The sequence below is a fragment of the Vidua chalybeata genome, chromosome 17 (genome assembly GCF_026979565.1).
Source record: "Vidua chalybeata isolate OUT-0048 chromosome 17, bVidCha1 merged haplotype, whole genome shotgun sequence".
NCBI classification, from domain to species: domain Eukaryota; kingdom Metazoa; phylum Chordata; class Aves; order Passeriformes; family Viduidae; genus Vidua; species Vidua chalybeata.
The window spans coordinates 6,896,218-6,923,329 of NC_071546.1; the positions used below are offsets into that span (position 1 = coordinate 6,896,218).

Below are 27,112 nucleotides of genomic sequence, written 5' to 3' on the forward strand. Positions count from 1 at the left end.
GTCCCAGCCTCTTGACTACGAGTCAAAAAAAGTGCACACTGTCGTGGTGGAGGCCCTCAACAAGTTCGTGGACCCGCGGTTCGTGGACCTGGGCACCTTCCGGGACCAGACCATCGTGCGGGTCTCAGTGCTGGACGTCGATGAGCCCCCCGAGTTCCGGCCCCCCTCCAACCTGATGGAGGTCCAGGAGGATGCACATGTTGGGTCTGTCGTGGGAGTGGTCACTGCCCTGGACCCGGACACAGCGAACCACCCTGTCCGGTAAAGCTCCGTCCAAACCTCACATCAGCCCCCTTCCAGCAGTGGGCATGGGGTCACCTGCAAGGGACACGTGGCCTGGGAGGGCTTGTGGCCATGGCTGGGGCAGAGGAGGTGGGAGAGTGCAGGTAGAAGTGGCAAGTGCTGCAGGTAGAAGTGGCAAGTGCTGCATGTGTGGCCCAGTGTGTGCGTGCCTCGTGGGACAGGCAGCTGGCAGGTGAGTGGCAGCCTGTGCACAAGCAGGCACAGCGGTCTCTCAGGCAGCAGATACGTCACTGACAGGTGACGGCTTTGTGAGCTCAAGGGAGTGTCAGGGAAGGTGGCTGGGTGATACCTGTGTGTCCTTGCTGCTGGCAACAAGGTATCTGCAGTGGTACCTGACACCAGGAGTGGCAGGAGGACAGTGGTGAAGGGTGATAAATGAGGTGAGGCTTGGGAGGTACAGAGCCACAGCTTGGCTGTGTGTGCGTGCATGTGTGCGTAGGATCAAAGATCAGAGGAGTTTATATTTGGGCAGGGGATATAATCCAGGCAGCAGCTTATCTGCACAGGACATTTCCCATTTCCATTTAATTTGTGGCTAAAGAGATTGTTACCTTGTTAAATTGTTATTACCTAAGGCACAAAGCAGCCTTCTGGGCCTGCCAACTGGCCTGAGTCACAAGCAGTTGGGTTGGAAATCTGGTGTTCAGAAAACATCCTCAACGTGTAAAAAATTTCCTTGAAATGTGTGTTCTGGTGCCAGGTGCCGGCGGGGCTGCAGGCGCCCGTGGAGCCGCTGACTTCCAGGGAGCAGCACTGGCTGTGGCTGAGAGCTCTGCAGGGAGTCAGCCCTGCAGCAGCAGACTGGGAAGGACAGGGGTGGGGATGTGGGGTGGAGGGGGACAGGCCAGAGAGGGCTCAGTTACAGCACTTGGTTGCATTCAGTGATGTCCCCAGTGCCTGTTTGGGGCACTGAGCTCAGTGCTGTGCAGCCATGGGTTTCTGTTTCATGGTGCGGTGAGGAGGATCTCCTGATCCTCATGCAAACAAGGACTATGATGATTAGAAAGCTCAGAAATGCATTTACACATGGAAAGCTGCCATCTACAGATGCCTGGCAGCTAGCAGAGGCTACTGTGTCACAAAGCTGGATGCTCAAAGTTGACTTGGGGGGGAATGTGAATGAAATCAGCCTTGGTGTGCCAGGAACTGTGTATGTGAGTGCTGCACCACTTGCACTAGTGGGTGCTGAGTGCTGAATGTGTTCTCAACATACCTCTGCTCACCTCATCCTGTGACTCTCCAGCCCCTCTCCAGTCAAGCTATGTGTCTGATTTCTTTCTTTGTTGCCCCTGAGCACGTGTCTGTCAGCACACATCCTTAGGAGAGTGGTGTGTCCACATATCTGTGTGTGTGCACATGTGCATGTGCTTTTTCACTCGACTGTTTCTAGCAGTGCTGCAGAACATAGATTTTATTTTCTGATCTGTAATTGTAGAAAAGGGACCTTGGGGACAGAACTATTCTTATTCTTGTTTTTTCTTGTTCTTTGTGCTGCTTCCCTGTGGAGCTTGCTGCATTGTTTGCAGACAGACCAAAAGAAAGCAGTAGAGGGAGGCTCTTAATGCTGTAGAGAAGAGACTTGGACAGAGAGAAGCAGATTCACGTACTGGGCAGGAATGAGATGGTGAGAGCCCAAACTTCACTTTGGGAGTCTCTCCTACAGTGAGCTCAGTGCTGGCAAGGCAATGCCTCGTGCTCAGACACAAGGACCCAGCCAACAGGACTCCCAGGCATCTGCTGCAGCTTGGGAATTGCCATGTGTTTTCCCTTGTCAGGGTTGATGCATTCAAATACGTGTCCTGCCTGCAGCTATCCCCAGGCAGGTGGCTCATCCTGTGTCCCCCATGCTGCCCTGTGGGACTTGGTCCATCCCTTCACTCCCTAGTGCTGGCAGTCCCTGCTGTCATGAGCAGTGGCAGTGCAGCAGGGTGAGCCTTCACAGGCATTTAACATGCCAAGTGGAGCTGCAGGTTGATATTGGTCGTGCTGATGCAGCACCAGTGCAAGAGGAAGGTACAGTTGGATCTCTCCTGCTTCCCTGTCCTCTGGCTAGCCAGGTAATTTAATAAAATACTTTGCTGCGTAGGCAGCTGTTAACAGCTTCAAAGCAGTGCACAGACATTAATGCCAGCACCCTGCAGCACCAGGATGTGACACTAACCCGTCAGCAGGAGAGGCAGTAAGTCACCTCTTGTTTCAAGTGTGCTGCTCGGAAGTACAGTCACAAGAAGCCAGCACTTTTACTTCACCTCTGATACATTAGAGAGCACCTGGTCCTGACGGCATGACCAGCATTTGATCCTCGTCGCCTTGAAGTTGGTATGAACCCTTTGAAGTTGCTGCAGTTCTGTGGATCCCTTTATCTGCCAGCGGTGGGAGCAGAGGCACGGCTGTGCTCCTGCAGGGGCTGCTCTCCCGGACTCGGGTCTGTGTGTTGGTTCTGCCTGTGAATAGGGGACAGTCACCACTTCTGTCATGTCGAGATGCACTCTCCCCTTGAGGCAGGAAAGAACAAGGATTGCCAGAGACAGCAGAGCAGAAATCAGCTCTGTCAGGGTTTCCAGGTCCTGCTGACACCAGGCTGCCAGTAACGAGGTTTAGGAGGTATTTTTAGCCAAATGGGAAGGGAGGTGCCCTTGGCTTTTTGTTTTCAGCCCCAGGCCAGCACGAACAAGGCTGTGCGACTCCTGCTGCACTGCCCAAAGCAACTGCTAGAGGCACATTCCAGCCTGATGTTCATGTTCCCCTGCCCTCCTGGTGATCCACGTGTCCCACAGGATGCAGCGACTTCGTTTGACAACAAATCCCTTCCCACAAGCTGGACTGGGTCGCAGTGACCTGTTACAAAGATGTGAGGATTGAAGGGGTGTCCCTGAGGCACCTCCTCACTGCCTCACTCCAGCTGCACATTGCCTGCAGAGCCCCTGCTTGCCCTGGGAGTGAGGAGGCACCTGGAGATCACCCCATCTCTCAGAGCAGGACACCCTCCCAGTGACACCATGAGCAGGGAGCTGGGCCAAGCAGCTCTATGAACCCTCCGTGGGGCACAAAACCTTCTGTGGTACCAGTGAGGGAACTGCCCTCCTAAAGGTCTGGTTCTTTTTATTTTATGCCATCCTTGGTTTTTTGCCTGTCAAAGGTTGGAACTGTTTCTTTTCAGAAAAAAAATTAGTTTTCAGTTGGCTTTTTTGGCTTTAGCTGTGTGTTTTCTGGGCATAGTGCAGTTTTTCTCAGCTGAGCCATTGTATGAAGTAATACAGTGATAGACTGTCTGTGTGTGTGAGGCTGTTTGTATGGGAGCCTTTTGTTTCTCTCTCTGCAGTGGGAGCCTGTGCTCTGATTGTGTGCATTCCAGGCTTTATCAGCACTGGGAAGATGTTGCTTGGGATTTAAGGTTCTCAGAGATATTCTTGTTTGGCATTCACAAAATCTGGAGACACGTGTTGGACATGGGCATTTTATAGACTCCAACAGCACAGCAAGAACTACAACCTGCTTCAATACAAAAGGGAGAGGAGGAAAAAACAAACACAACAAAAAGCTTTTCACACAGTGTTTGAAAAGCTCCCTATTAACAAAACACATGGCATAAAATGTGCTTCTTGTTGTGTTCAGGGGAGAAGTGAAACAAACTGCTTGAGAAACGCATTCATGGGAAGGATGAGCACCGAGAAAGCTGTCGAAATTAAACAGTCACTTGTTACATCCAAACCAACAGACAGTGCCAGCAGGAAGAGAGGGAAATGGAGTACAAGGTCTGCATCCCAATCAGAGCTGGGCATTGCAGCTCCAGATACAGAGCAGCAGCCAGCTGCAGGAGAGACGAGCATAGGTCCTGTCTCTGAGTACCTGGAGGAGGAGGGATTAAATGCTGCCTCCTCCCAGGTGAGAAGCACTGTTCGACTTCGGTGGGATGGGTGAATATGAAGCTGGAGTAGAGGTGGAGAGGCTGGTGGTGAAGATTGTATTGCACAGAGTGATGTGAGTGAGCACAGCAAAGCACAGCTCACTCCAGCATGGGATGAGATGGAAGCTGTTGGAAGGTGAGGTCTGTTGTGAGATCTGCAGCTCTGAGCAGGTTATGGCTGTGGCTTTCAGGGGCGGATGGACATCCCTGTGCCATCATCCCAGACCCCAGCTCCCACAGCAGCAGAGCACTCCAGAGCATCCATGGCCTTTGGCACCTGCAGAGAGCTGTAGACTCACCTGGATTGGCCACCTGCACAGCCACAGTGAGTGGCAGCAGAGTCAGTCCTGCCATGGCAGTTTGCTGAGCTCTGTCTCCTTCCCTGGGGCAGTACTGAGAAGGTGGCATTTCTCTGTAGCAGTGGTGGCAAAGGGATCAGAGTTGTGGTTTGGTTTGTGCTTGGCAATGGGGTACAGGCAGCATGTCCTTAACAGACCATTCACAAGGGACAGAAGACAACCTCAGCAGCAAAGCTATGAGAAACGTAAGAACAGGTTCCCAGTGGCATTACCCTGAACACTCCCTGCCATCCTCCTGCCCTCTGGCCTGGCAGGCAGCCCTGTCAGATGTGTCCAGGCTTGTGGGTGTCTCCCATCACTAACTGGGTTTTTCTGTGTAGATTTTTTTTTTTGCAGATGTCTCTGTTTATGCAGCAATGAAAGAAGTGTGATCAAAACAGGCATGTGCTTATCTGAGAGGCAGGGAAGCCATGGGCAGGGTGAAGTACCATCTTGAACTTAACAGCATGAAAAAGTGGAGTGGAAGGCAGGACATGTTCAGGGTCAGGGGATGTGGGAGAACAATGGAAGCTGTTATGTAGAATTAGTTATGCTATTGGAAAGGTATTAGGTGTTGTCATCCCAATTTCTTCTCCTCTTTCCAGCAGAACATAGGACTGATTTGTACAATTCAGAGTGGCCATACCTCTCCTTTTCCTTTGCAGTGAGTGAACAGAGTGGATGAGAGGCTGCAGTACATGCCAAGACAGTGTCACTGTCCCTTTTGGAGTTGGCCGTGTGCCTGTAAAAGCTCTGCTGCCAGCTGGGAGTTGGGGCAGAAAATGCAGGCAGTCCCTGGTAGCTGGTTTTGAGATACATGAGCTTGTACCTGGCTTTGTGTGAGATGTCCATCACCTCTAGATGCAGGGGGGTAGAAGGAATTCAGCTACATAAGTACTAGATGGTGGCTGGATGCAAATGAATTTAGATAGTGAATTTTGAATGTTTTTATTTGGCTACAAGCAAGTGCTGTTGTATTTACTCTCTCATCTCCCCATCTGTCTGAAAGGGAGAGAGCTAGGAAATGTAATCTGGTACTGTATAATATGTTAAACTGTAGGAATGCCTTTTTGTGTGCCTCCATCAGAGCTGGAGCTGTGTGGATGGACAGGGGCTCTGCCAGAGGCACTCCCATCTGCAGCTGGTCCCATCTCAGGGCATGGGGCAGAACAGCACAGGGACATCTCTGGTCATGAAGAAGGTGAGCTGGTGTTCCTTGGCTGTGAGCCATGTGGGTGCTGGACCCACAGCTGGAAAACTGCTCTGCAGCACATGGAGCACTTCCCCTGTCCTGAACCTGGTGCTAGCCTGGAGCCTGTCCTGCTCTGCTCCTGTCCAATGTGGCCTCTCAGTCCTACTTTGCCAGCTTTCCAGTTTGCTTTGTCCCTACATTTATCTTCCTTCTGTGGTTGGACATGTGACTGAAGGCTTTAATTTATTCACAGCCCTGCTTTTGGTAATTTATCCTTTGTACTCTTTGCTGTCTTGTATTATTTAATTCTGTGAAGCACTCTGGGATTCAGTGTGTGTGAAAGATGCTGTACACAATAACATTATGCTGTATTGTTTGTGATTTGCAGGCCTTCTGGATTTCTAATTCTGATTGCAGTGGTGGTTTGTGTTATTTGTGCTATGGCTGTGCTCAACGGCCTCAGCTGGATCAGACCTCCCTTCCAGCCCTTTCCTTCAGGAGCTCACATCTCGTTGTGCCCTGATTTACTGCTGGCTTGTTCCATTCCATGTGTAATGGTTGGAAATGCAGGACATACCACTGGGACATGCATGGATTTGTGGTGTCCTGGTGAAGGCTCAGTGCCAAACCTGGTGTCTGACTCCTTGTGAGCTGGGGGGCTGCCCTTGGGGAGAAGTGGGAATTGTGCTGTCTGGAGGTGGCCCAGGGAGTACTTGGGTTCCACCCTCAGGAGGGGCTGTTTGAGGCAGCACTGAAGCAGCAGAATGAGCAGAGTGAGAGCTGCCTGAGATGGGTCTCTGCTGAGCAGCTGGACACAGCCAGAGCTGGAGGAGCTCATCAGCCTGTTCCTTGTGGGACAGGAAGCTCGAAATAGGGCAAATCTTGGGGCTACTGGCATGATGTGCTGTGTTGATGGGGGAATGCTGCCCACTGCTCTGCTGCCAGGATCGCTGCACCAGTTGCACATGGTCAGTTCAGACACTGTGCTTTGTGCCACTGTAACTGCAGATGTGGCTTACAGCCTACTGTGTCCTGCCCTCTGGGTGTCTCACGTGGGAGGATGCAGTGGCAGGAGCAGCAGAGAGGGTGGCAGGTGAGATGGGCTCGTCGAGCAGGGGTGCCCACCTGCAGTTTGGTTCATGCTTTTCCTGGACCTACAGCGCTGAAGCTTCCCAGAGTCACAGGTGAAGTTACAGCCCACAATTTTTGTATTGCGCTGTCTATCCAAAGCATAAGGTTCCCATCAGAACAGGTTTTTCCCCTTGTCTAAAGTCTGTGCACAGTTCCATTTTATGCACCAAAAGCCACACTTTCATTTTATTTGAAGGCTCTGGGCTTGCAGCCCGGTAGAAATGTGGTCTTCCTGTACCACGCTGCAACACAGGACAAGGAGAGCAGTGACACAGGGCCTGTGGTGTTAGATTCCAGTGCTCCTGGGGCTGGTGGTGAGGGTGGGCTTGGCACCTCCAGCTGCTCATGGTTTCCCCTTTGCCTGGTCACAGGTATGCCATCGACCGCAGCACGGACGCCGAGAGGATCTTCGACATCGATGCCAAAACAGGTGCTATTGTGACAGGGAAGGTCCTGGACAGGGAGACAGCAGGGTGGCACAACATCACTGTCCTGGCCATGGAAGCAGGTGAGACAGAGGAATGCTGTGTGGAGCAGAGTCTGTGGGGCAGGAGGAATATGGGTGCTGTCATTGCAGGGGTGGCCAAGACACAAGTGTTAATCAACACTGAAGTAAAAATGAAAAATAAATGCAGCAGCACTGAGTCTGACATCTCCCTAGACAACCTAAAAATACTCTTCCTGAGTTGAGCATTAATAAGGGAGCATGGTCGAATAGTATATTTGATGAACACTAATCAAATTCGTGTTATCTCTGCGCCATCTCTGCCAGTCATCCCTGCACAGCTTGCTGCCTGCACTCACACCTGCTGAGCAGCACCGGGGGCTCCCGGGGGGCTGCGCTCACATCCCTGCCTCCCCCCGGATCAGTCCTGGGCTGTGGTGGATGTCCCCTCAGCTGGAGCCCTGTGGCACTTGTTTCTGCCAGAGCTCTCAGTGTTTGGGGTTCACAGACTGTACCTGCACCTGGGTGTGTAGCTCTGGATGCCTCCTGTGTGCTGGGGGTGGTGCAGGTTTGGCACAGAAGGGATGGATGGGAGGTCCTGGGGCTGCAGCAGTGGGAAGGGGCTGTGGGAGCAGAATGTCCCAGCTACCATGCTGGGAAACAGAAAGGCATTGCCATATTCTCCAAAGTTTTCCATATTTTGGATGTGCAAGTCACCAGGGTAGCCTGGGCCCTGCTGTGCTCTGCCTCTGCCCTGCAGTGGGTACCAGGGAGCTGCTGTGGCTGCAGAGCACCTGCTTATCCCTGCTGACATGGTGCCAAGGCTTGTCTGTGGGCAGGAGCCTTCTCCAGGCTTCGCTCTGAGTGTTTCTTTGCTCCTTCTTGAGTGTTGAAGCTGCTGTTCATGTTCAAGGAGCCAGGTCAAGGCCTGACTTGGATCCCAGAGGTCAGATCCTGCCACCCACTCTGGCCAGGCAAGGGCACAGGCCCTGTAGCTCTGGGAGAGGAAGGGTCAGTGGCCCTGGCCAGACCCCCGCTGCCCAGAAGGGATATCTGTGGCTCCATGGTGCATCCCAGTCCCTCTCTGTGCCAATGCTCTGTGCTGGATGATGGGAGTGACCCCTGCACTCTCTGGCTGTGGCACTGTTGTGAGCCCTGCCTGGTCACATCCCAGGGAGGGCAGTCCATTGCCCAGCTGTGACCTGTACTGGGGGCTCCATGGGGAGGCTCTGCCGGGAGCAGGGGACGGCAGCATTGCAGCACAACTCAGCATCCAGAGGAAACGTGAGGTGACAAGAATCAGAAGGACAATATTTACACACTGTGGCTAGGATTTCAGAACAAGTCAGTAAATGCTGCAGCTCCCCTCTGGCAGGGAAGCCTGTCAGGCTGGATCGCTTCAAAAGCCAGGGAGACTCTTCAGCGCTCTGACTTCTCCCATGGTGAGCTCTGACTCATCCGTTTTAGCTGCCCAGACATTCTTCCCAGTGACATTATCCTTAACGTTTTGTAATCATGAAATATTAATGACTGATATTGAATTTAAAGTACAATTTATGTCTGAATCCTCTGGCGGAAAGGGCAGTTGTAAAGGTGCAGCCTTCTGAGTGATGGAGGGCTTTGGGAGCGGGGCCATGCAGCAGCTGTGTCTGGCACAGTGGGATCAGGCGTGGCAGTGGGGAATGCAGGGCAGCTGGGAGCCTCCACGCTGGCAGCTGCACATCCAGCAGTGCAGTTCCTGGCACACGGGCATCTGGGGCCAGGGGTGCTGGCAGGGCTCTGGTGCTCACCATGGGCATGTGGGGTGCAGCTGGATGCCACAGGGCCGGACGTCACCAACTCCATCAGAGGCAAGTTGTCATATATTCTCTTTCTCAGTGAGATGTAAACTTGGCAGGAGGAATGGAATATACCCAGTGGGAGTCCTGCTGCCCAGGATTGTGCCTGGTGCCTCAGCTCCTTGGGGCTGGTGGGAAACTGTACCCACTGTATTCCCATGGTGCCAGGACCCACTTGATTCCCGTGGCACCAAGTCACATGGATTGGAGTGCGTTGCAAAAAGATATTGCATCCCTGTGGCCTCCTTGAGCTGGTTTGCTGTTGGGGCAGGGTTTGACCACTGCAGACTGAAGGACAGCCAGCCCCACTGGCTGTGCCACTGGCCAGCCCCACTGGCAGCACTTGCTCCCACAGGCAGCCTGTGGGGCTCGAGCAGCTCCATACAGGAGCTGTGCCCCCACCCTGGGCAGCCCTGTCTGGTGCCCACTGCTGCTGCAGCAGAGACCGCGTCCAGGTTATTTCCCACCTGCAGGTATCAGAGTGTGTTTGCCCCTGAAAGCAGTAAGAAAAGCTGCAGAAGGTGCCCAGCTGTGCCCATGAGCTGTCTGGGCTTCCCACTGCTGCCGTGAGGAGCAAGGGCAGCTCTGCCCCCGCAGCCAGGCACCCCCAGCAGGAGCTGCCCGGGCCGGCCAGGGACCAGCAGAGTGTTTGGCCTCGCAGCGTGGCAGCCAGCAGGAAGCATGGGGGCTGTTCAGCTAATCTGGCCTGGGACCAGGCCAAGCGTTTCCACAGATAAATCTTCATCTCCCTCGCAAGCTGTTTACCTTCCTTGGGCTAATATTAGTGATTCTCTTCCTGTTTTCCTCTTTGCTCATGTAAAATGATGAGGCCTTGACTGCTGTGTCCACTGCTGGTAATTGAGATGATAAATCTTCCTGCTGGAGACTGGCTTTAATCAGAGCATTGTGTTTGGAAGCAGTTTAATGACTCTCATGCTGCTGAGTTTGGGCAGGACTCAGGAGAGGTGAGAGCCATTTATGTTACTTGGCTTAACTGCTGCTTCCACTTTGCTTCTCCCCAGCTGGGGGCCACGTTTTCAGCTCCAGCCTCTGATATAGCCACCTGTCAGACAAGTCATACCCCTGGCATGCCCCTGCTCTGTCCTTGGTATCAGCACTCTGGTTTGCAGGCAGGAGCTGCACAACAGCTACAAACCCACCCTGTGCCCCAGAGCCATGGCATCAGGGCTAGAGAGCAGAGTGGCACATCCCAGTCTTCTGTTCTGCATTTTCTTCTCCCAATTTGCTGAGATAGCGAGGAATAAATTCCACTCCTGCCTCTTCTGACTTCCTTACTAATGTAAAAATTTTGAATTCAGTATTGTACCAATTTGGTGTCGACACAGAAGAGCAGATTGGATGCTGTGCCCAGCAGTGTCCCTGAGCTGCTCCAGGTGCTGCAGCTGCGTGTGGCAGCCCACGGGTCCCCTGGGCTCTCTTCAGACCCAGAGAAGCTGCTAAGCACTTTTGGGTGTGTGTGGGGAGGAAGGCAAATGACATTTGCTGAATTTGGAGCTCCACAGGAGATGTTTGGGTATAAAAATGCAAAGTGTTTTATTGTGAGATTGTGTGAGGGTCTGGAGGAGTAAGGGCTGGATCCTGACACAGCAGAAACCACAAGTCCCCTCCTTTCCTGCCACAGCAGGGGTGACCAAGCACTGTCAATCCCTTCCCATCCCTGGGAGCTGCTGCAGAGCTACAGCATTGCTGAGCAGTTGCCCAGAGCTGCTCGGTGTCAGTCCTGTGAGCACTCAGCTGTCTGCAGCTCAGGGAGAGGCCAAGTTGGTGTTTTGCATCTGAATATTTAAGAGGAGAATATTGTCCTGTTGAGATTACTTACTTACATGATTAATTAAATAAGGAAACGCTCTGGGATGTGGATGAAGATTCCCCTGAAGGATTTGACTCTTGGCCTGAGGGTTGCCGTGCAGCAGGACTGTGACCATCTCATGCTCCAGAATCCTGGTGCTGCCTGTCCCATCCCTGCCAGTCCTGTCCCAGTGCTGCCTGTTCTGCTATGTGGCACCTGGGCAGGGGTGTCTGGCTGGCACGCCCTGAGCCACGCTGGTGGCTGTGTTGAGGTAGGCACAGATGCAGCAGCATGGAAGCATTGGGCAGAGCTCTGTCCCCCACACAGAGCAGCTCCAGTGGCTCTAAAATAATTCCTCCCATGCTGGCAAAGGCAGCTGCCAGTCACCAGCCTGGAGCTCCCATACTGCACGGCTGTGCTTCCAGCATCTCCCTCTTGTTCTGTGTATTTTCCATGTCTCTTTCCTCAGTCTTTTCAGATTAATGGCATTCCAAGTCCTGAAGGAAATGCAGAAAAACGGCATGTTTAATTTTAATTTAGGAAAGCGTTTAGGTAGCAGCCTAGTTTTCTCACTGCTGTCAATCAGGTTTTCTCAAGGCTGACATCAATTAGTTTAAAAATATTGAATGTAATTTTGCCTGACACAACATATTGCAGCCACTGCAAAATATAATTTATTTTAGAAGAAGAAATAATTAAACTAATTTGCATGTCAGTCAGCTGAGCTGGAATACCGAGGAGAGACGCTGCAATGGAAGATGGTTATTTTCCCTTCCGGGTGCCCTCAGCCAGCACGTGCTGCCCTCGCCTCAGTCACGGGCCAGGTGCTGCTCACAGAGCCCTGCGAGGGCAGGTACCCACACCACGGCCTCATCCACCCTCTCTGCTTCCCTTTCTGCTGCTGGGACCTGCCTGCTGAGCCTTTGCTCCTGTGCTGGAGCATTTTGGGTGCGTGCACACAGGTAGAAAAAGCACAGGGCAGAGCTTCTGACCTCGCAGATGTGAATCCTGTGTTAGCTGAGTGCTTTGTGCCTTTCATCACAGATGTGCTCCAGCAATCTCAATCACACTTCTGGCCATCATAATATCAGTTTATGCCACTGTTACAAAAAACATATTTGAGATATTTTGAAGATAACTTCTTTCAAATACATTCAGCCATTTTTCATTTTTTCCACCCGTAAATCCAGGTACTGGCTCAAAGGATGAGGGAAGTTGATAAAGCATTGAGAAACCTTCAAATATACATTGTACAGCCAAAATAAAAAGAAGCTGATGTGTGCCTCACTGGAAAGGTAGACAAGAGTGCAGCAGTTGCCTTTCTAACCTTGATGTTCCTGGACACGTCAAATTTTGACCCTGTCACTGAGCCAGGAGTGAGCATGAGCCTCAGGCTTCAGCAGTTTTGGAAGGGCAGAAGGAGAGTTTTTGTATGACAGGGTGCATTTAGAAAGGTCACTGTCTCAGAGCTGTGCCCAGGGAAGCGGGACGTGAGCCCTGGCTCAGGAGGGGTCAGCTCTGTGCTGAGGCAGGGATGTGACCCCGCTCCTGACAGCCACGGCTGGAGCTGGGGACGAGCACGGCCCTGTGCTTCTGCCTGGCTCTGAACACGCTGATCACATCCCTCCTCAGGGGCTGGGGGAGGTGGTCTCGAAGAGGAGCTGCTTTGCTCAGGATCACCTGGATGTCCAGAGCTGGCACGCACGATCCCAGCAGGTTCTGGAGAGGGTTTGGCAGTGCTGGCTCCCACACTGTGGGGCACTAAGGGAAGAGCTCTTCCTCTGGGTTACAGTTAGGAAAGGAAAGAGCTGGGGTCCTGGATTCTTCCTCCTTTCAGGCTCTACTTCCTCTCCTCTCTTTCTGCTTTTCCTCATCTTTCTCTCAGCAATCCCAGCCTGCTCCAGAGCTGAGCAGCGGGGACGGTTATCCATCTTCCTTGTGGGTTGAAGAGGGGGTGATGAAACGCTGTCATCCTCCTTCTTGCAGGAACTGAACCCTTTTTCTCCCTGCTCATTTGTGGGCATCAAGCACACACCCCGCCGCCTCCCCGGGCTCCCTTCTCACCCCGCTGCCTCCCCCTTTCTCTCTTCCTGCAAGCAATTTCACTGCACCAATATGCCTTTTAAAATAACACATAGTTCTAGGCTTTTAGTCACGACTTCAGCCTCCCTCCCCCAAAAACAACTATCTAATCACCAGAGCAGCTGGTCTGGGTGAGAAGGAGTGATAACGTGAGAACCGGGTGAAAGCAGCTCTGGGGAGGGGGCTTAGATTCCTGGCTAATTATGGAGCAGCGCTAAATCTCCTCTCCCCTGGGTCCTCCCCCACCTGATCTGTTGGGGCCAGTATTAATGTTATAGACAAACAGGCAGCAGAACTCCTGCCTGAGCGTGGAGAAAAGCATTAGTTCTGTCACAGGTGCAGCCTCTGGGTAAAACAAAGGAGATGGAGTAAGAGGGAGTTCTCATTTCTGGAGATATATGAGGTGCTTCAGCAAACATCAGGCCCTCCAGAGTGATTTATAATCCTGTGGCATGGTCTCAGTGTCCCTCGGCAGTGTGTGTGCAGCTCCGTGACGCTGCAGTGAGTGGAGGCGTAAACGCTGCCCCATCCCACGTGCAGAGTGAACCCCAAGGGAGGGGGATCCCCAGGACCACTGCCTGTGTGAGGCTGGGCTGGTGAGTGCCAGGGTGAGAGGCCTGCCCTCAGTCTTATTGCGTGACCCCCTCATGCCAGCTGGTGGATGGGGCTGTGTTTAAGTTTAGGCTGCAATGGCAACAAAAACCCAGTGTCAGCATAAGAAGCCTGAGTCCCTGGGCAAGAGCCTCATGCCTCAGTGGGGCACATGTGACCCTGGGTCACCTGGGCACAGCAGAGGTGGATGGACAGATCTCACCATCAACCTGTGCCCTTAGCTGATGCAGCTGTTTCACATCTCAGCTCCATTTGCTCGGCTCTCAGATGTTGCTGCCAGTCTCAAGCACCTATGGATCAGGAGCCAGGTCAGAGGGGGATCTCACATCCAAGTTTTCTGTCCCATCTTGGTGCTGTTTTGCTGCAGCACAGATCCTGACCCTTATGGCTGGGACTAGCTTTGGGCTGCTCTAGTTTTTCGGGGGTAGATCGGGTGTTGTTTCAGGAATCCTTGGCACACAGCCCAGTGGGCTTCTTTTGCAGGGTACAGTGAGGCTGCAGTGAGGCTGAAGCATGCTCTACAGGTTCTGCTGTTCTGTAGACAGTCTGTGCCACAGGCAGGCAGAGGTGCAGTGCTGGCAGCAGCCACAACGGCCTCTGGACAGATGGGGATGAGGAGGTTTGCTCCCTGATAGCAGCAGTTGGCCCTTTGTCCTGAAGCTCTGCTTCTCTTTCTGTTTCAGATAACCACTCCCAGGTGTCGAGGGCCTCTCTCCGTATCCGAATCCTGGACGTCAATGACAATCCACCTGAGCTGGCCACCCCCTATGAAGCCGCTGTGTGTGAGGATGCCAAGCCAGGCCAGGTAGTGAGAGTCCCCCAGCCCTGGTCTTGGGCTGCAGGCAGCACTCTGGACTAGTGCCAGCTTGCCCATCTGTCCCCTTCTGCCTGAGGGTTTTCCTGTGCAGCCCCTGTCACAGTGGGAGTCGCTCTGCTGGTCCCACTGAGCCCGTCTGCAGGGCTGAAGGCTCGTCCCACTCTGGCTGCAGCCGGCGATGCTGCTGGCTGGACCCTGCATGTGGGACCCTGGGAGAGGCTGTGGGAGCAGCTCTGGTGCTCACCTCTCCTTCTCCCCACAGCTGATCCAGACAATCAGCGTTGTGGACCGGGATGAGCCTCAGAGCGGCCACCGTTTCTACTTCACATTGGCACCTGAAGCCACCAACAACCACCATTTCTCTTTGCTGGATATCCAGGGTAAGTCCTGCTGTACCCTTGGCCCAGCATCCTTCAGGCTGAGCAGCACCTCTGGCCGTGGACAGGGACGTGGGTTACGGTCTCTCTGTGCCAGCTCTGGGTGCTTTGGGCATGTTGCAGAGCTTCTTGTCAACCTGAAATGGTGGGACTGATCAGCTAACAGCTTGGATTTCTTCAAGGAGGCTCTGCCAGCTTTATTACTCGCTGCAAGCAGCTACAAAGCTCCTCTCATGCTGTCTGGTTAAGCCTTTGGTATTTTCAGGGCTCTCAGTCCTTTTCTTGATGGGAAATCTCCAACCTACCTCTAGGCAAGGAGATGATCTGGATTTATAGATGAAAACACTCCCATTTTGAGCGTTATGATTTATTCCTCTCCAAGGTAAATCCTGGAGCATGGGTCATCTTGGGGCTGCTGTGTGGTTAGCCCTGTGCCCCTGACAAATGGGAACAGCTCCAGAGCCCTGGGAGGCAGTGGGGCCATGCTGTAGCCAGCCCACAGCCACGGTGGTTTCTCTGGGACACAGCCTGCAGAGCCTGTGAGGTTGTGGCTCTGGGGTGCAGTTCCTCTGTTTCCTGGGGCTCGTCCTCTCCTGTGGGACAGGCAGCCAGGCAGAGCCTGTCTGTCCCTCTGGGCAGAGGGGGTTCTCTGCATCCCTGAGCTCAGCAGCTCATCCTGGCTGACTCGATGCTGCTGTGAGTGATGGGGTGCCATGCACGTTCTGCTGGTTGAGCCTGGCAGCTGTTGGATTTTGCAGGCTGTCAGGTCAGGCTGCATTTGTGTAGACAGTAACAATATAGAAAAACAGTTATCAGGATGCTTCCTATTTTTGGTTGATGTTTAAGGGGGAATTTAGGTGCTGATTGTAGCAATAGGTACAGCAGGGTCCCCTGTAGATACTAGGACCTTCTCCAGCCACATGTGCATGTGCTTGTCACAGGGCCCAGCAAACCACATTGAAATTCTTCTTTGGTTTTGGTTGGGTTTTCTTTTAAAACCATTCTCTTTCTCTGCTTTTGCAGCTTTATCTGTCAAAAGCCCGGTTTAGTTTGTTCTGAGCTTATCATAGGAGCCTTCTGCTGACGTAAGATCCTGCTTGCTCAGTTTGGTTCAGCATTATTAGGGATAGTCAAAATGGAAAAGCTTCAGATGTGATGGTAGCACAGCTGGATATTGCTTTGTGTCCTGAGTAGCACAGCTGTCCCTGACCTGAGTCCCTCCCCCTCTGCTCAAGGGCAGCTGTTCAGAAGACCTTTGCTTCTTATGTAAACAGGCTTTAATCCTCAGCAAGATTTTTCCCCACACCCAACGATTAACTTCCCTCACTTTCTTTGAAAAGCCTTATGAAAATGTGCTTGAACACGCTGAGCTACGCCCGGGTGTCCATCCCTGCCCAGACCCTCATGAGGCTCCGAGCTCTGGGCCAGGGTGTCTGCCACGGCCAGGTTGCCATCCCAGAGCCACCACTGCTGTTTTGCTCGTCTGGCAGGGCACGTGGCGGGGGGTGTATGGGGCTTAGCAGGGGCTGCTTGGCTCCCTGGCTCTGTGTGGGGGTCCACCAGCAGTGGCCCAAGAGCTGGCTTTGCAGTAGATGCAGGACACGTGTGCCACCATCTCCTCCAGAGCTGCTGCTCTCTTGAGTGGGATGAGGCTCTTGTGGCACGGGGTAACTCTTTGTGCTAAACGATTCCTGGAGCTTTTTGTGTGGTGTAACACTGCATAAAATGAGTAAAAGCTGGCATCACCTCCCGCTCTTGGGAAAAGAAATGTTGTTGCTGCAGGGTTATTCCCAGAGTGTTTGGAGACCCTCCCAATTGCTGAGCAGTGCTGTCTTCCACGGCAAGCGGAGGTGGCTGCCTGTGGCAGATGGAGGCACCCCTCATTTCTAACAGGGTGCCTTGGTGCCATCTCCCTCCCTTTGATTTCTGCCCCCTTCTCCAGTCCATCAACTGCCCTGGGTACACTCACCTTTGCCCCTGCTCTTGTAGGTCTCCTTGCTGCATCCTCCCTTGCATCCCCATTGCTTCCCTCTCCTGCATTCACCCCTCTTGCACTTGTCTCTACTCCCCCGTGCAAATATCAGTGGTGACAAACTGCTACCACCAGCCCATCTGTTTCTTTGTACAAATTTGTAGCCAGTTTTGAAACGTGATTTATAAATATTGCTTTTGCAGCCAAGGAGTGACACTGATGGATGTCAGCACAGATGGATTCTCTAAGCTCTTGCTTAAATCCTCTCTTTTGCTTTGCACCTACTTCGCTTGGCTCCTTTGTGGCACCAGAAAGCCACCTCAGGGAGTGACTTGTTCTCAGCAGGGTGAGGACCAGCACCCACTCGGGAGCGCTGCTGGTGCAGTGGGGCAGGGCAGGAGCACCTGGCATGGTGGGGCTGCTTGGGGGGAGCCTGGGGGCTTTGAGCTGCCAGCACTGTTGGGGCTCCCTCCAGGGGTCCTGGGTGTGGCACACAGAGCTGTGCTGGCTCCAGGATGGAGATGCAAAAACCAAGGGTGTCCCTGAGGCGACCACATAGCTGAGTTACAGGTGGTTGGCAAGAGCTGGGCTTTTGGAAACAGCACCATTGCCTGTTGGTTCATCATCTCTTTCTGTGGTTTTGCTCTGTCTGAGGGAGCGCTCGCACACTTTGTGATTCATCAGACAAGGAATAAATGTCACCTGTGGTAACAACAGCGAGCATCCAGGAAGAAGATGTCCATCATATGGAGTGACTAAAGGAAGAGATGGAATTAGATGAGCTGACCATGTTAAGATCCAACTGGCGCCATTCCAAAGGCATTCACCATCCTCTGTTTCCTAACTCACCTTTTGCTGGGTCTTTCTGGCCTGAGGAAATTGATTACAGCAGGATCAAAGGCAATTAAAGCCTGAAATCATGTTCTCCAAGAACTGCTAATTGTGTTGGAAGGGATGGTAGAAAGCATCCCTGCCCAGCAACCTGGAAGGAGTGTTAGGTAGTATGGAGTGACACATGGAGTTACTGACTCCAGGGCTCAAGGGCTCGGCAAGCAGATGTCTGAACTCTCTGCAGGTCTCATTAAGAGCGTGTAATGGGTGATAGAAGATCTGAAAATCCTAACAATCAAAAGCAAAATGTTAGGATTTGAGGATTGCCTGAGGATAGAGGAAGCCTCCTGGAGCCCCGCAGGGATGCCCCTCTCAGCACAAGCAGCTCAGATGCTCGTTTGACTGGGGCAGGGCTGGGGTGTGTGTGTAAAGGAGCATCAAACCTCCTCGGGGCTGAGCAAACAGAGAAGGAGCAGCAGTGATGCTGTGGCCTGGTACCCAGAGAACTCAAGATAAGGAAGAGGCAGAAGGGAAAAACAGGATGTTTCTTCTACCAGCTGCACCACCTGGGGCTGGAGGAGGTCTGCTCCCTTGGGGCAGCTCTGGCAGCAGTGTGCCTGCAGGCCCAGCCGGGTGCTGGTGCTCCTCCCCAGAGCTGGTGTTTCCAGGCTCTGGTGCAGCAGAGCAGCTGCTGGAGAAGGGGAAGGCAGATGCTCACAGGGCCCTGGGAGTGTGGGAGAGGGAAGGGACATCAAAATCCCTCCTGCTCTGCTAGCACTGTTTGAGATTGAGTTATGAGAAGGATTTATTAGTTCTACCTTCAAGGCTGCCAAGAGCCTCTTTGGAGAGGGAGTCTGGGAGACTTAATTATTTTATTATTCCTAGTGACATTAGGCTACCACCAGAGTATATTGCCTTCCCAAACTTTCCTCTTAGGGCAGTATTGACGAGTCCCTGTGTGTTCAGCTCATGTCAGTTCCTGCCCTGTCCAGTGTCCTGCTCCTCAGGTGGACAGAGGGGCCATCTCCTGCCCCATCAGGCAAAGGTGATGTGATGTAACACAGGATAATGTCACTGCATGATCTGAGAGAGGGTGGCAGTGGAAACCTATGAAGAAAATGTCAATTTGTGCAGCAAGAAAGCAGTGACAGTAAAAGGTTTGGTTGGGGCATCAGAGGACACTCAGCAGCAGAAGGTGCAGCTTTTTGGGGACTGGGCAGGAAACCAAGTGTGGAGACCCAGACTCGTCTGTTCAGGAAAGCTGTGGATTAATGTCTGCTCACATTCCAGTGCTGTTCCTGAGAAGCACTGCTCCTCAGCTCATCACCCCAGAAATGGATTTGGCAGGAAGCTACTGCGGAGGAAGAGACACGAGGGCTGCGGGGCCAGGGCTGCCTGGGCTGTGCCAATGCAAACAAATCTGCACCAAGACACATCCCAAAGCAGCTGCTGTGGGTCAGCTACATGTAAAGAAACAACTGCACCAAGAGAAATGACAACTGTTTTGTACAAGGTTGCTTTGGATGCATTTTCCAGGATATACGTTCCAAGATCTGGGCAAAATTTTCCCAGATCTGTGATCAAAAGAACTACAATCGTATGTCAGAGCACTTTTTTTGGGCTATCTCAGAGGGGAACTCAGAAGTTTATGAGTAACAGGGGTGCAAACACCCAACAGAGAAGAGTTCTTGGTGGTGGGGGGCAGGGGCTGGTGGGCAGGTGGTGGAGCCATTTCAGTGCCAGAGGCAGGTGGTCCCTGCCAGGCTGGGCTCTGGCTGTCGAGCCTTGGTGAGCAGTTTCATCAGTGTACGTGAGACATTTCTGTGCATCTCCCTCCTGGGATGAAGGGCGCCTGCCACCCCGTTCAGGAGATAAAATATAGTTTCATGATGTTTAAAGTAGTGTTTGTAGTTGTGATTTTTTGTTGCTCCCTTGCATCAAATTTTGGGTCACAGCCCCTTCCTGAGGCAAGGTTTCTCTGAGCAGACCTGTCTGTCATGCTGCTGTTAAATTTAAGTACCACATTCTTTATTTTGACTTGGTGGGTGGCAATATTTCTTTCTCAGTGGTGCCAGGCTGCCTAAACTGTCTGGGCTGAGCTGAGGTTGGTGCCTGCCCCTCTGCCACTTGCATGTGTAGTTCCCCTTGGTTTCTAGAGACTGTTTCTAAAAATACAGCATGCCTTGTCGCGGGTCCCTAACAGGAGCTGGAGCTGGCTGTAAACAGAAGGGAGTTGCCAGCCTCCTGCTGCAGTTCCAGAGAGGTTTGGTGCTACCCCTGTGTTTACACAGTGTTGAAGAGCAGCTGAGGGAGTTCCCAAGCACTGTGTTCCATCAGCCCTGTGTGATGGTTGGGCTGAGCTGCAGTGGAGGTGCAGGGCTCTGTGCTCAGGGATCCTCTGAGCCAGGATCTGACCCCATCTCCAGGCTGGTGACCTGGCTGGTGTGACATTGACAGCAAAGGTGACCTTCCTGGGCTGTGGCCAGAGCCTTTCTGTCTTACAGCACTTTCGTCTGTCCTTTTTATCCTTTGGTTTTATCTCCACTTGATCCAGGTGTCTGAGGCTTACTTTTACCTGGGCTAGCTAGGAGTTAGTCCTGGTCTCTTGCTGAGCAAGTGCCATTAATGTTATTTATATCCCCCTGCTACACTGCAGCAAGGAGGGGGGACCAGCACCAAATGAGATCTCATTACCTTTGTGCAAACTATTAGCATAACAATATTTTTTTTTCCATAGCTCATCCTTGGTATGCCACCACACTTGGTTTTCAGCCTCCTTGCACCCAGGGGCCAGTGCTCCCCTGTTCCTTCTGACACCTCTGCCCAGTTGCCATGGTGCTGCTGCCACATGCTGCTCCAGGAGTCTCAGCCACAGTGGCAGGTGTCCCACAGGACAGGAATCTGTGCTCTGCGGTGCCCTGGCTGCCACACAGAATCTTTGGGATCTGCTTCCTGGCTGACCAGCAGATTTTCCATCCTGGCTCACCTCCTGTCCCCACCATGCCCTGTGTGCTCTCATGCAGCACCCAATCCATACAGCAATTTCCGTGATGGCAGCAGCCCAAGGACCAGAGTTACAGTACATGTCTTTTCCAATGGAAGAGCTAATTCATAGAGAAAGGGGATGGTCTGGCATAAATCAGGTCTGATGAGCAGAGTCTGTAGACAGCAGCACCTTGCTGTGAGTAGGCCAATCCATGGTTTATTAGATAAAGGCTGCAGACAGTCGGCAGTGGCTTGTGACACCTGCCTCCAATTGTCACCTGCTGTTCAGCCTTACCTGCCCACGCTGCTGCTGGCTGGCAGCCTACAGCACCCCTGAGCAGGGAGTCAGTCCCAGTGTCAGTCCCTGTCCCTGCCCTCCATCCCTGCTCCTGGTTGGCAGCAGCTGCTCCTTGGGTTCGTTGCTGGCACCAGGGCCCTGGAGGGTCCCGTGAAGTGGCTGTGTTAATGGGATCTTAACGAGTTGTGCTGTGCCAGCTGAGCCCCTGAAGCAGCAGGGTGTAAGCAGATGGGGAGGAGGATGCCTGACTTGGCTGGGAGGCTTGGAAGAAGCTCTGCCTATTCCTTCAGGAGTTACAGAGGATTACAGGGGTATCTGGCCCTCCGGCTGAGGCAGGACCATTCACTCATGGCTTTTGGCTTTGGAAGAAGCAGTGTCTGCTCTGGCAGTCTCAGTGCCACCTGCAGACCCTATCTGTTCTAGAGTACATGTCAGCAATTGATTTTTATCCTGACTCTGTGCCACTCTCAGAGGGTCTTTTGGAAGTTTTTCCCCTCTCTGTGCCGCCTGCGTTGTTTGTCAGCACGGTTCAGACACTCATGTGCTGCTGCTCCTGTGCCAGGCTCACTCCCAGGTGTAGTGACAAAGGAGGTGCCAGGCTGGCCCTGAGGTGCTGCTGGCAAAGGGGAAAGTGCTGGAGTGGAGCTGCCCATGTTCAGGCCCAGGCTGCAGGGGTCTGCAGTGAGCTGGGTCCATGTGATGGAGGAGGGGAAGGCCCGAGGCTCTCTCAGGACAGTTGCTGGAGGTGGTACAGGAGTAGCTGCTGTTCATCCAGAGCATGGAGGAGGTCCTGGCAGGTGCTGCAGGCTGTGATGTGGAGGTGACTTTACTGTGGTTTTGCTTGCTCCCTGCAGACAACACGGCAGCGGTGCACACACAGAGAGTGGGCTTCAATCGCCAGGAGCAGGATGTGTACCTGCTCCCCATCCTGGTGGTGGACAGCGGCCCCCCAGCCCTGAGCAGCACAGGGACTCTGACCATCCGTGTCTGTGGCTGTGACAGCAGCGGGGCCATCCAGTCCTGCAACAGCACAGCCTACGTCGTGTCAGCCACGCTGAGCCCCGGCGCCCTCATCGCGCTGCTGGTCTGTGTCCTCATTCTGGTTGGTGAGTGCCTGCCTGTCCCCTGAGTCCTCCCTGTCCTGTCCCAGCTCCTCTCCATCAGCATCACGTGAATGTGTGCAGGCAGGCGCTGTGGGCACAGAGCTGTGGGCACAGAGCAGGCTTCTCTGCATCTGTCTCCTCCCTGGTAGCTGCAGCACGCGGGGCACGAACCTCAGCCCCTGCTGGGGGGGACCATGTTTGCCACAGCTCATGAGCGCTGGGCTCCACAAGGCAGCCAGAGCAGAGTTCCCTGTGCCAGGCAGGTGTGATGCTGCCCAGCAGAGCCTGGAGAGCTGCTGGCTCACTCCCTGCCTGGACAGGCAGGAGCCAGGAGCTGCTTGCCAGCTGCCATGCTATGCCCACGGCAGGCATCTCACAGCAGATGGGGCTGTGTGATCCCAGCGTGTGGGCAGGGCTGGTGGGTGTGGGGCACACAGGCGTGCTCTTACCTGACAAGGTCAGTGTTAGAGCGTGTGTGAGTGTGTGGGCAGGATGCAGAGCTGGGCTGTGGTCAAACCAGAGTGCTGCCTAGGTCAGGAGCTGTACCCTGGGAATGCTGCTGCCCGCCACTGGCACACTGGCACAAGCTTTGCTGGGCATGGGGAGCGTGTGCTTGTGTGCATGTGGGAAGGGGCTCTGAACGAGGGATGTTGCAGTTCTCTCAGGTTTAGCACAGGACAGAGGATGGATGCAGCTGCTGAAAGCCCTCTCGGGCCCCAGAGCTGGTTCCTGGCTGGCTCCAAGGGCTGTCCCGACACCTGTGGGAGGCAGCACATCGTTTGGTGAGGTCTCCTTGGCATGGCTCCACTCCCTGTCTCCTGCTGCATCTCCATTCAGAAAACCCTTACCCACAGGGTGCACTTTACACTGGTTTCATTTTCCAACGCAGTGCAAACAAATTTCTGCCTAATTGCCCAGACAAATAAAGTGCACATTGGTGCTTTAAAGGTGATGGGCTGAATGGATGATGACCCAGGACACAGCAGCTGCGGCTCGCTGCTCAGGCTCTGTGCCATCTGCTCCACATTCACCCACCCAGTATTTGGCTGCTGCTGTGAATCATGCACCCCCTTTTCCTGCTCATCATCTGCACAACCCATCCGTTCGTCTGTCCAGCTGTGTGTTTATCCATCGCTCCCTCCTGTCTCGGTGGTCGTGCTGCATGGCAAAGGAAGCTCCTGGTCTGCCCTGGAGCCTGAGCAAACCTCTCTCCAAGCCAGTACACAGCAGGGCTGCTGCTTGATGAGCCTGGCTGATGGGAACCGTCTGGCCTCCGGGCAGGGCTCCCCGTGCCGGGGGTGCTGTGCCTCCAGCTGCCACGGAGCAGGGGTCGTCCTCGCCCTGCAGGAGCACAGCATCCCCGAGACTCTGCGCCCGTCTGACTGTCTCTTCCTTTCCCAGTGCTGGTCCTTCTGATCCTCACGCTGAAGCGGCACCACAAAAGCCACCTGACCTCTGAGGATGACGAGGACATGAGGGACAATGTCATCAAATACAACGATGAAGGAGGTGGTGAGCAGGACACAGAGGCCTATGACATGTCAGCCCTGCGCAGCCTCTACGACTTCAGTGAGATCAAAGCTGGCGATGGAGGTGGGGGGCCAGGAGAGGGGGGCCCAGGCAGAAACCCAGCCTCCGAGCTCCATGCCCTCCCACAGTGGGTGCAGAGCCCAGACCTGGACTTCTCTGTGTTCAGAGACTACATCTGCAGGAAGGTGGAGCAGGCGGATGAGGACCTCTCTGTGCCGCCCTATGACTCATTCCAGACCTATGCCTTCGAGGGCTCGGACTCTCCAGTGCCCTCCCTGAGCTCCATCAACACCTGGTCCAGCGGCTCGGAGCAGGACTTCTCCTACCTGGGGGGCTGGGGGCCACGTTTCCGGCAGCTGGCAGCGCTGTACGCGGGGCGCAGGGGCGACGAGGACGGCGAGGAGTCCTAGCTGCCCCTCCAGCCCCGCGGGCTCCGGCCACCTCCTGGGCCGGGGCTCCGGGCCGTGAGGTGCCGCACGGGGATCGTGTGCTCCCGGGCCGGACTCCACGGCTGCCGGCGAGAGGCGGCACCGCGACTGCTCCTCTGCAGCTGCCTTCGGCTCGGGTGGGCTCCGCACCCGCGTGGGGAGGCTGGGGAGCCCAGAGGAGCCACCGGGGTGTCCTCATCTCAAAGCCAGTCTCCATTAAAGCACCACGCATTGACTTAAGAAGGAGAAAATCTAATTCAAGAGGGTTTGGAGAGGGTTTCTCCCCCACAAATTATCATTTAAATAGATCTGTTCGGTGATCCCCATCCAGGAGAGGAAGAGCAAACCGGGAGCCTTTTGTTGTCTAAATTGTTTTTGTCACTTGAGTCAGAGCATTTAAAGAGCTTTGATTTCTTTAAGAGCTTTCCTTGCTGAGGGAAACAAGCTTTTAACTTCTGTTCAGATTTTCCCCTGCTAAGTTTACTTGCTTTTTGAAGTCTTCCTTCTCTCTGCTCCCTGTGGGGCTCTCAGTAGCCCCCGGCTGCGGGCACGGTGTTGGAGGGAGGGTGCCACGCTGGGATCACATCCTGCAGAACGGCTGCTCACCTCAAACCAGGTTTCCCTTCCGTGCTGCAATCACTTCACCCCTGTCTTGTGATCACAGAGGTGCTGGTGATGTGAAGGGGTTCCCCAACATTCCCTGCACAGCAGACATTGTCTGTGAAGTCCTGGTGTGCCCCACAGCCCCAGTGGCAGGCAGGGATGTCCCACCTGTCACTGAGGCACGATGCTGTGGCCTGGGCCACAGAGCAGCTGCAGTGCTGGGGAGTGCCAACGGAGGGGCCCAGAGCAGCACCCCTAAGTGGACTCTGCCAGCCCCTCACACAGGACCTGGCGTCTGCAGGCTCCCAGCCAGGCACTGGCTGTCACCAAATGGTGTGAGCTGCACAGGGCAGCAGGCAGGACTTCAGTGCTCCCTGGCCCACAGCGGCTGGGGGAGAGCTGCATTCCATGCAGGACTTTGCTGCAGGGTGCAGGAGAACCCCCGGCCCCTGGCTGGGAAGAATAATTCCTGCTTGCACCCAGCTGACAGCAGAGCATCACCATTAGCAACAGAACAGCCATCCCCAGGAGATGTGTGTGAGGCCAGAACCTGCTGGCACAGCTCTGGGGCTGAGCTGACTGCGGGTTGGGCAGCACATCTGTGACACCTCAGGATACCCAGGGTGTCCCCACCCCAGCACAGTATCCTTCAGCAAACCAGCATGAGCTCCCAGCAGGACTGCTTTTGCATGTAATTCCTGGGTTTGGGAGGCAGGTGAGGAAGATGCCAGTGGGATGTGCCAGTGCTTCTTAGGCTGCAAATGATGCTGGAGGAAAGCACTGGGTGCCCACTGCCTTCCCAGCCTGCCAACTACCACAAGGAAAATGGAACAGCCTGTAGAGTGATGTCCTTGCACAGCACCTCAGGCCGTCCTGGCTGGTGCAGCTCCTTATCTGTTCATGTTGGGAAAAAAATCAATTATATCATTGATAGGTAACTGATATGGTCTCCCAAGGCCTGACACATCCTGGGCTTGTCATTGGGTTTGTCCTTTTAGTTTAAGTACAGACACTGTTTTCTCTCTTTGGAGAAGGTTTAACTGTAAATGTACATGCGTGTCCATTTTTTTTCTGTGTGTTGCTTCCCGGCTGCTGGCGTTGGTCCTTTGGCTGCAGCACGAGACCCGGCAGCAGAGAGGGACAGGACCTGGCTTTGCCACTGTGCCTGCCCTCAGCTGCTCCTGCCCACTGCCACCATGGCCCCTGTGCAGAGCCCCAGCGTGGCTCATACTGGGACCAGGAGCCCCTCAGGGCCTCTCTGGTCCCTCCGAGGAGGCGATGGTGCTGTGGCTGGCACCTGTGCCCAGCGTGCTGCTGGTTCACTGTGATGATGCTGGGGAGGCAGCAGCAGGGCCCTCGAGTGCCAGCTCTGGCCACGCCGTCTCAAGCACACGACACCCCGCACCTCCAAGCAGGAGAACGGAGAAATCCCTCTCTTTCCTCAGGAATGTGTTCGTGTTTTCCCTCTGGGCTGCAGAGCTGTGCCCGAGCCCCTCCGGCACTGGCCCTTCCTCTAGCCAAGTGTTGTGCAATAGCAGGGCTCTGTCCTAGGAGATGGGGTCTGACAGGGTACGTGTTTAGCAACCCTCGCGGCGGGTTCTCCCCATCCCTGAGCAGCCCGTGCTCCCCGGCGCGCATGCACTCACGCTTGCGTTTTAGTTTCCATCCCACTGTAAATACGGGCGGAGCGCGGTGCCCGCACCCCCTGCCCGCCCCGCAGGAGGAGCTGGCAGCTGCCACCATGTCTGATGGAGTCACTTCGGTTTTGTTTCTCTACCCAGATGAAATCAGAAGGTTGATTTCCTCACCCTTGTTATTTTTTTCAAGGTCTTTCTGGGACCTGGAAATAAATTATTTCCTTGTCGTCTAGCCTGAGTCTTACGTGCTTTTTGTCTTTTTTCTTTTCCTTATATTGCCCTGTCATTGTGGTCCCTTTGGTGCCTTCCACAAGGGGCTGGGTGGCTGATGGGCTGTGGCAGAGCCAACCCCTGCAGCATGTTCCCACTGGCAGGATGCTGCATCTCTGGCTTCTTCCCATTTTTCATTGAAATGCTCATCAGAAAAAGCTTCTTCAAGAGAAGGGTCATTTTTTCTCTCTGAACTTGAAAAAAATGAAAATGAACAATGAAAAAAAAAATGCCCTTGGTTTTCTCCATCCTTTCAGGAGAAAGTTGGGTTGTGTTTTGAGCAGCCCAAACCATTGTATGATTCTGTAATTCTTGATGGATTCAGTACAGCTGAGCATTGTCAACAGCTTTGGTACCTGACCTGTTCCCATTTTGGTGATGCTGTGTGTTACTGCAGTGTTCAGTTACTGGCAGCAGCTAAAAAACCCTCCTTCAAACTCAGTTTTAATACTGAAATGATGCAAATAAATGACATTCTGTCCTGACCCCAGCTAAATCAATTGCTGGTGGTTTCCTTGATGGCCAGGGGCTGGGGAAAGATCAAGGTGCTCATGGCAAAGAAGCGTGACCCTCCCTGGGCCTGGGAAGCCTCACTGAGGTGGC

At 53.8% G+C, this 27,112-nt stretch overlaps 1 protein-coding gene across 4 annotated transcripts in view; it reads left to right on the forward strand.

Moving 5' to 3' along the window:
• The window catches only part of CDH22 (cadherin 22), a 77,397-nt gene extending 50,926 nt beyond the window's left edge, over positions 1-26,471 (forward strand). For 3 of the 4 annotated variants that reach the window (XM_053958525.1, XM_053958526.1, XM_053958528.1), the window contains 6 exons: positions 8-261; positions 7,243-7,379; positions 14,342-14,463; positions 14,738-14,855; positions 21,793-22,044; positions 23,443-26,471. In XM_053958525.1, the coding sequence (XP_053814500.1) occupies positions 8-261; positions 7,243-7,379; positions 14,342-14,463; positions 14,738-14,855; positions 21,793-22,044; positions 23,443-23,981 (1,422 nt within the window). In that variant the 3' untranslated portion in view covers positions 23,982-26,471. The remainder of the gene's footprint in view (positions 1-7; positions 262-7,242; positions 7,380-14,341; positions 14,464-14,737; positions 14,856-21,792; positions 22,045-23,442) is intronic. The other variant, XM_053958527.1, reaches the window with a different exon arrangement.
• The last annotated feature ends 641 nt before the right edge of the window (positions 26,472-27,112 follow it).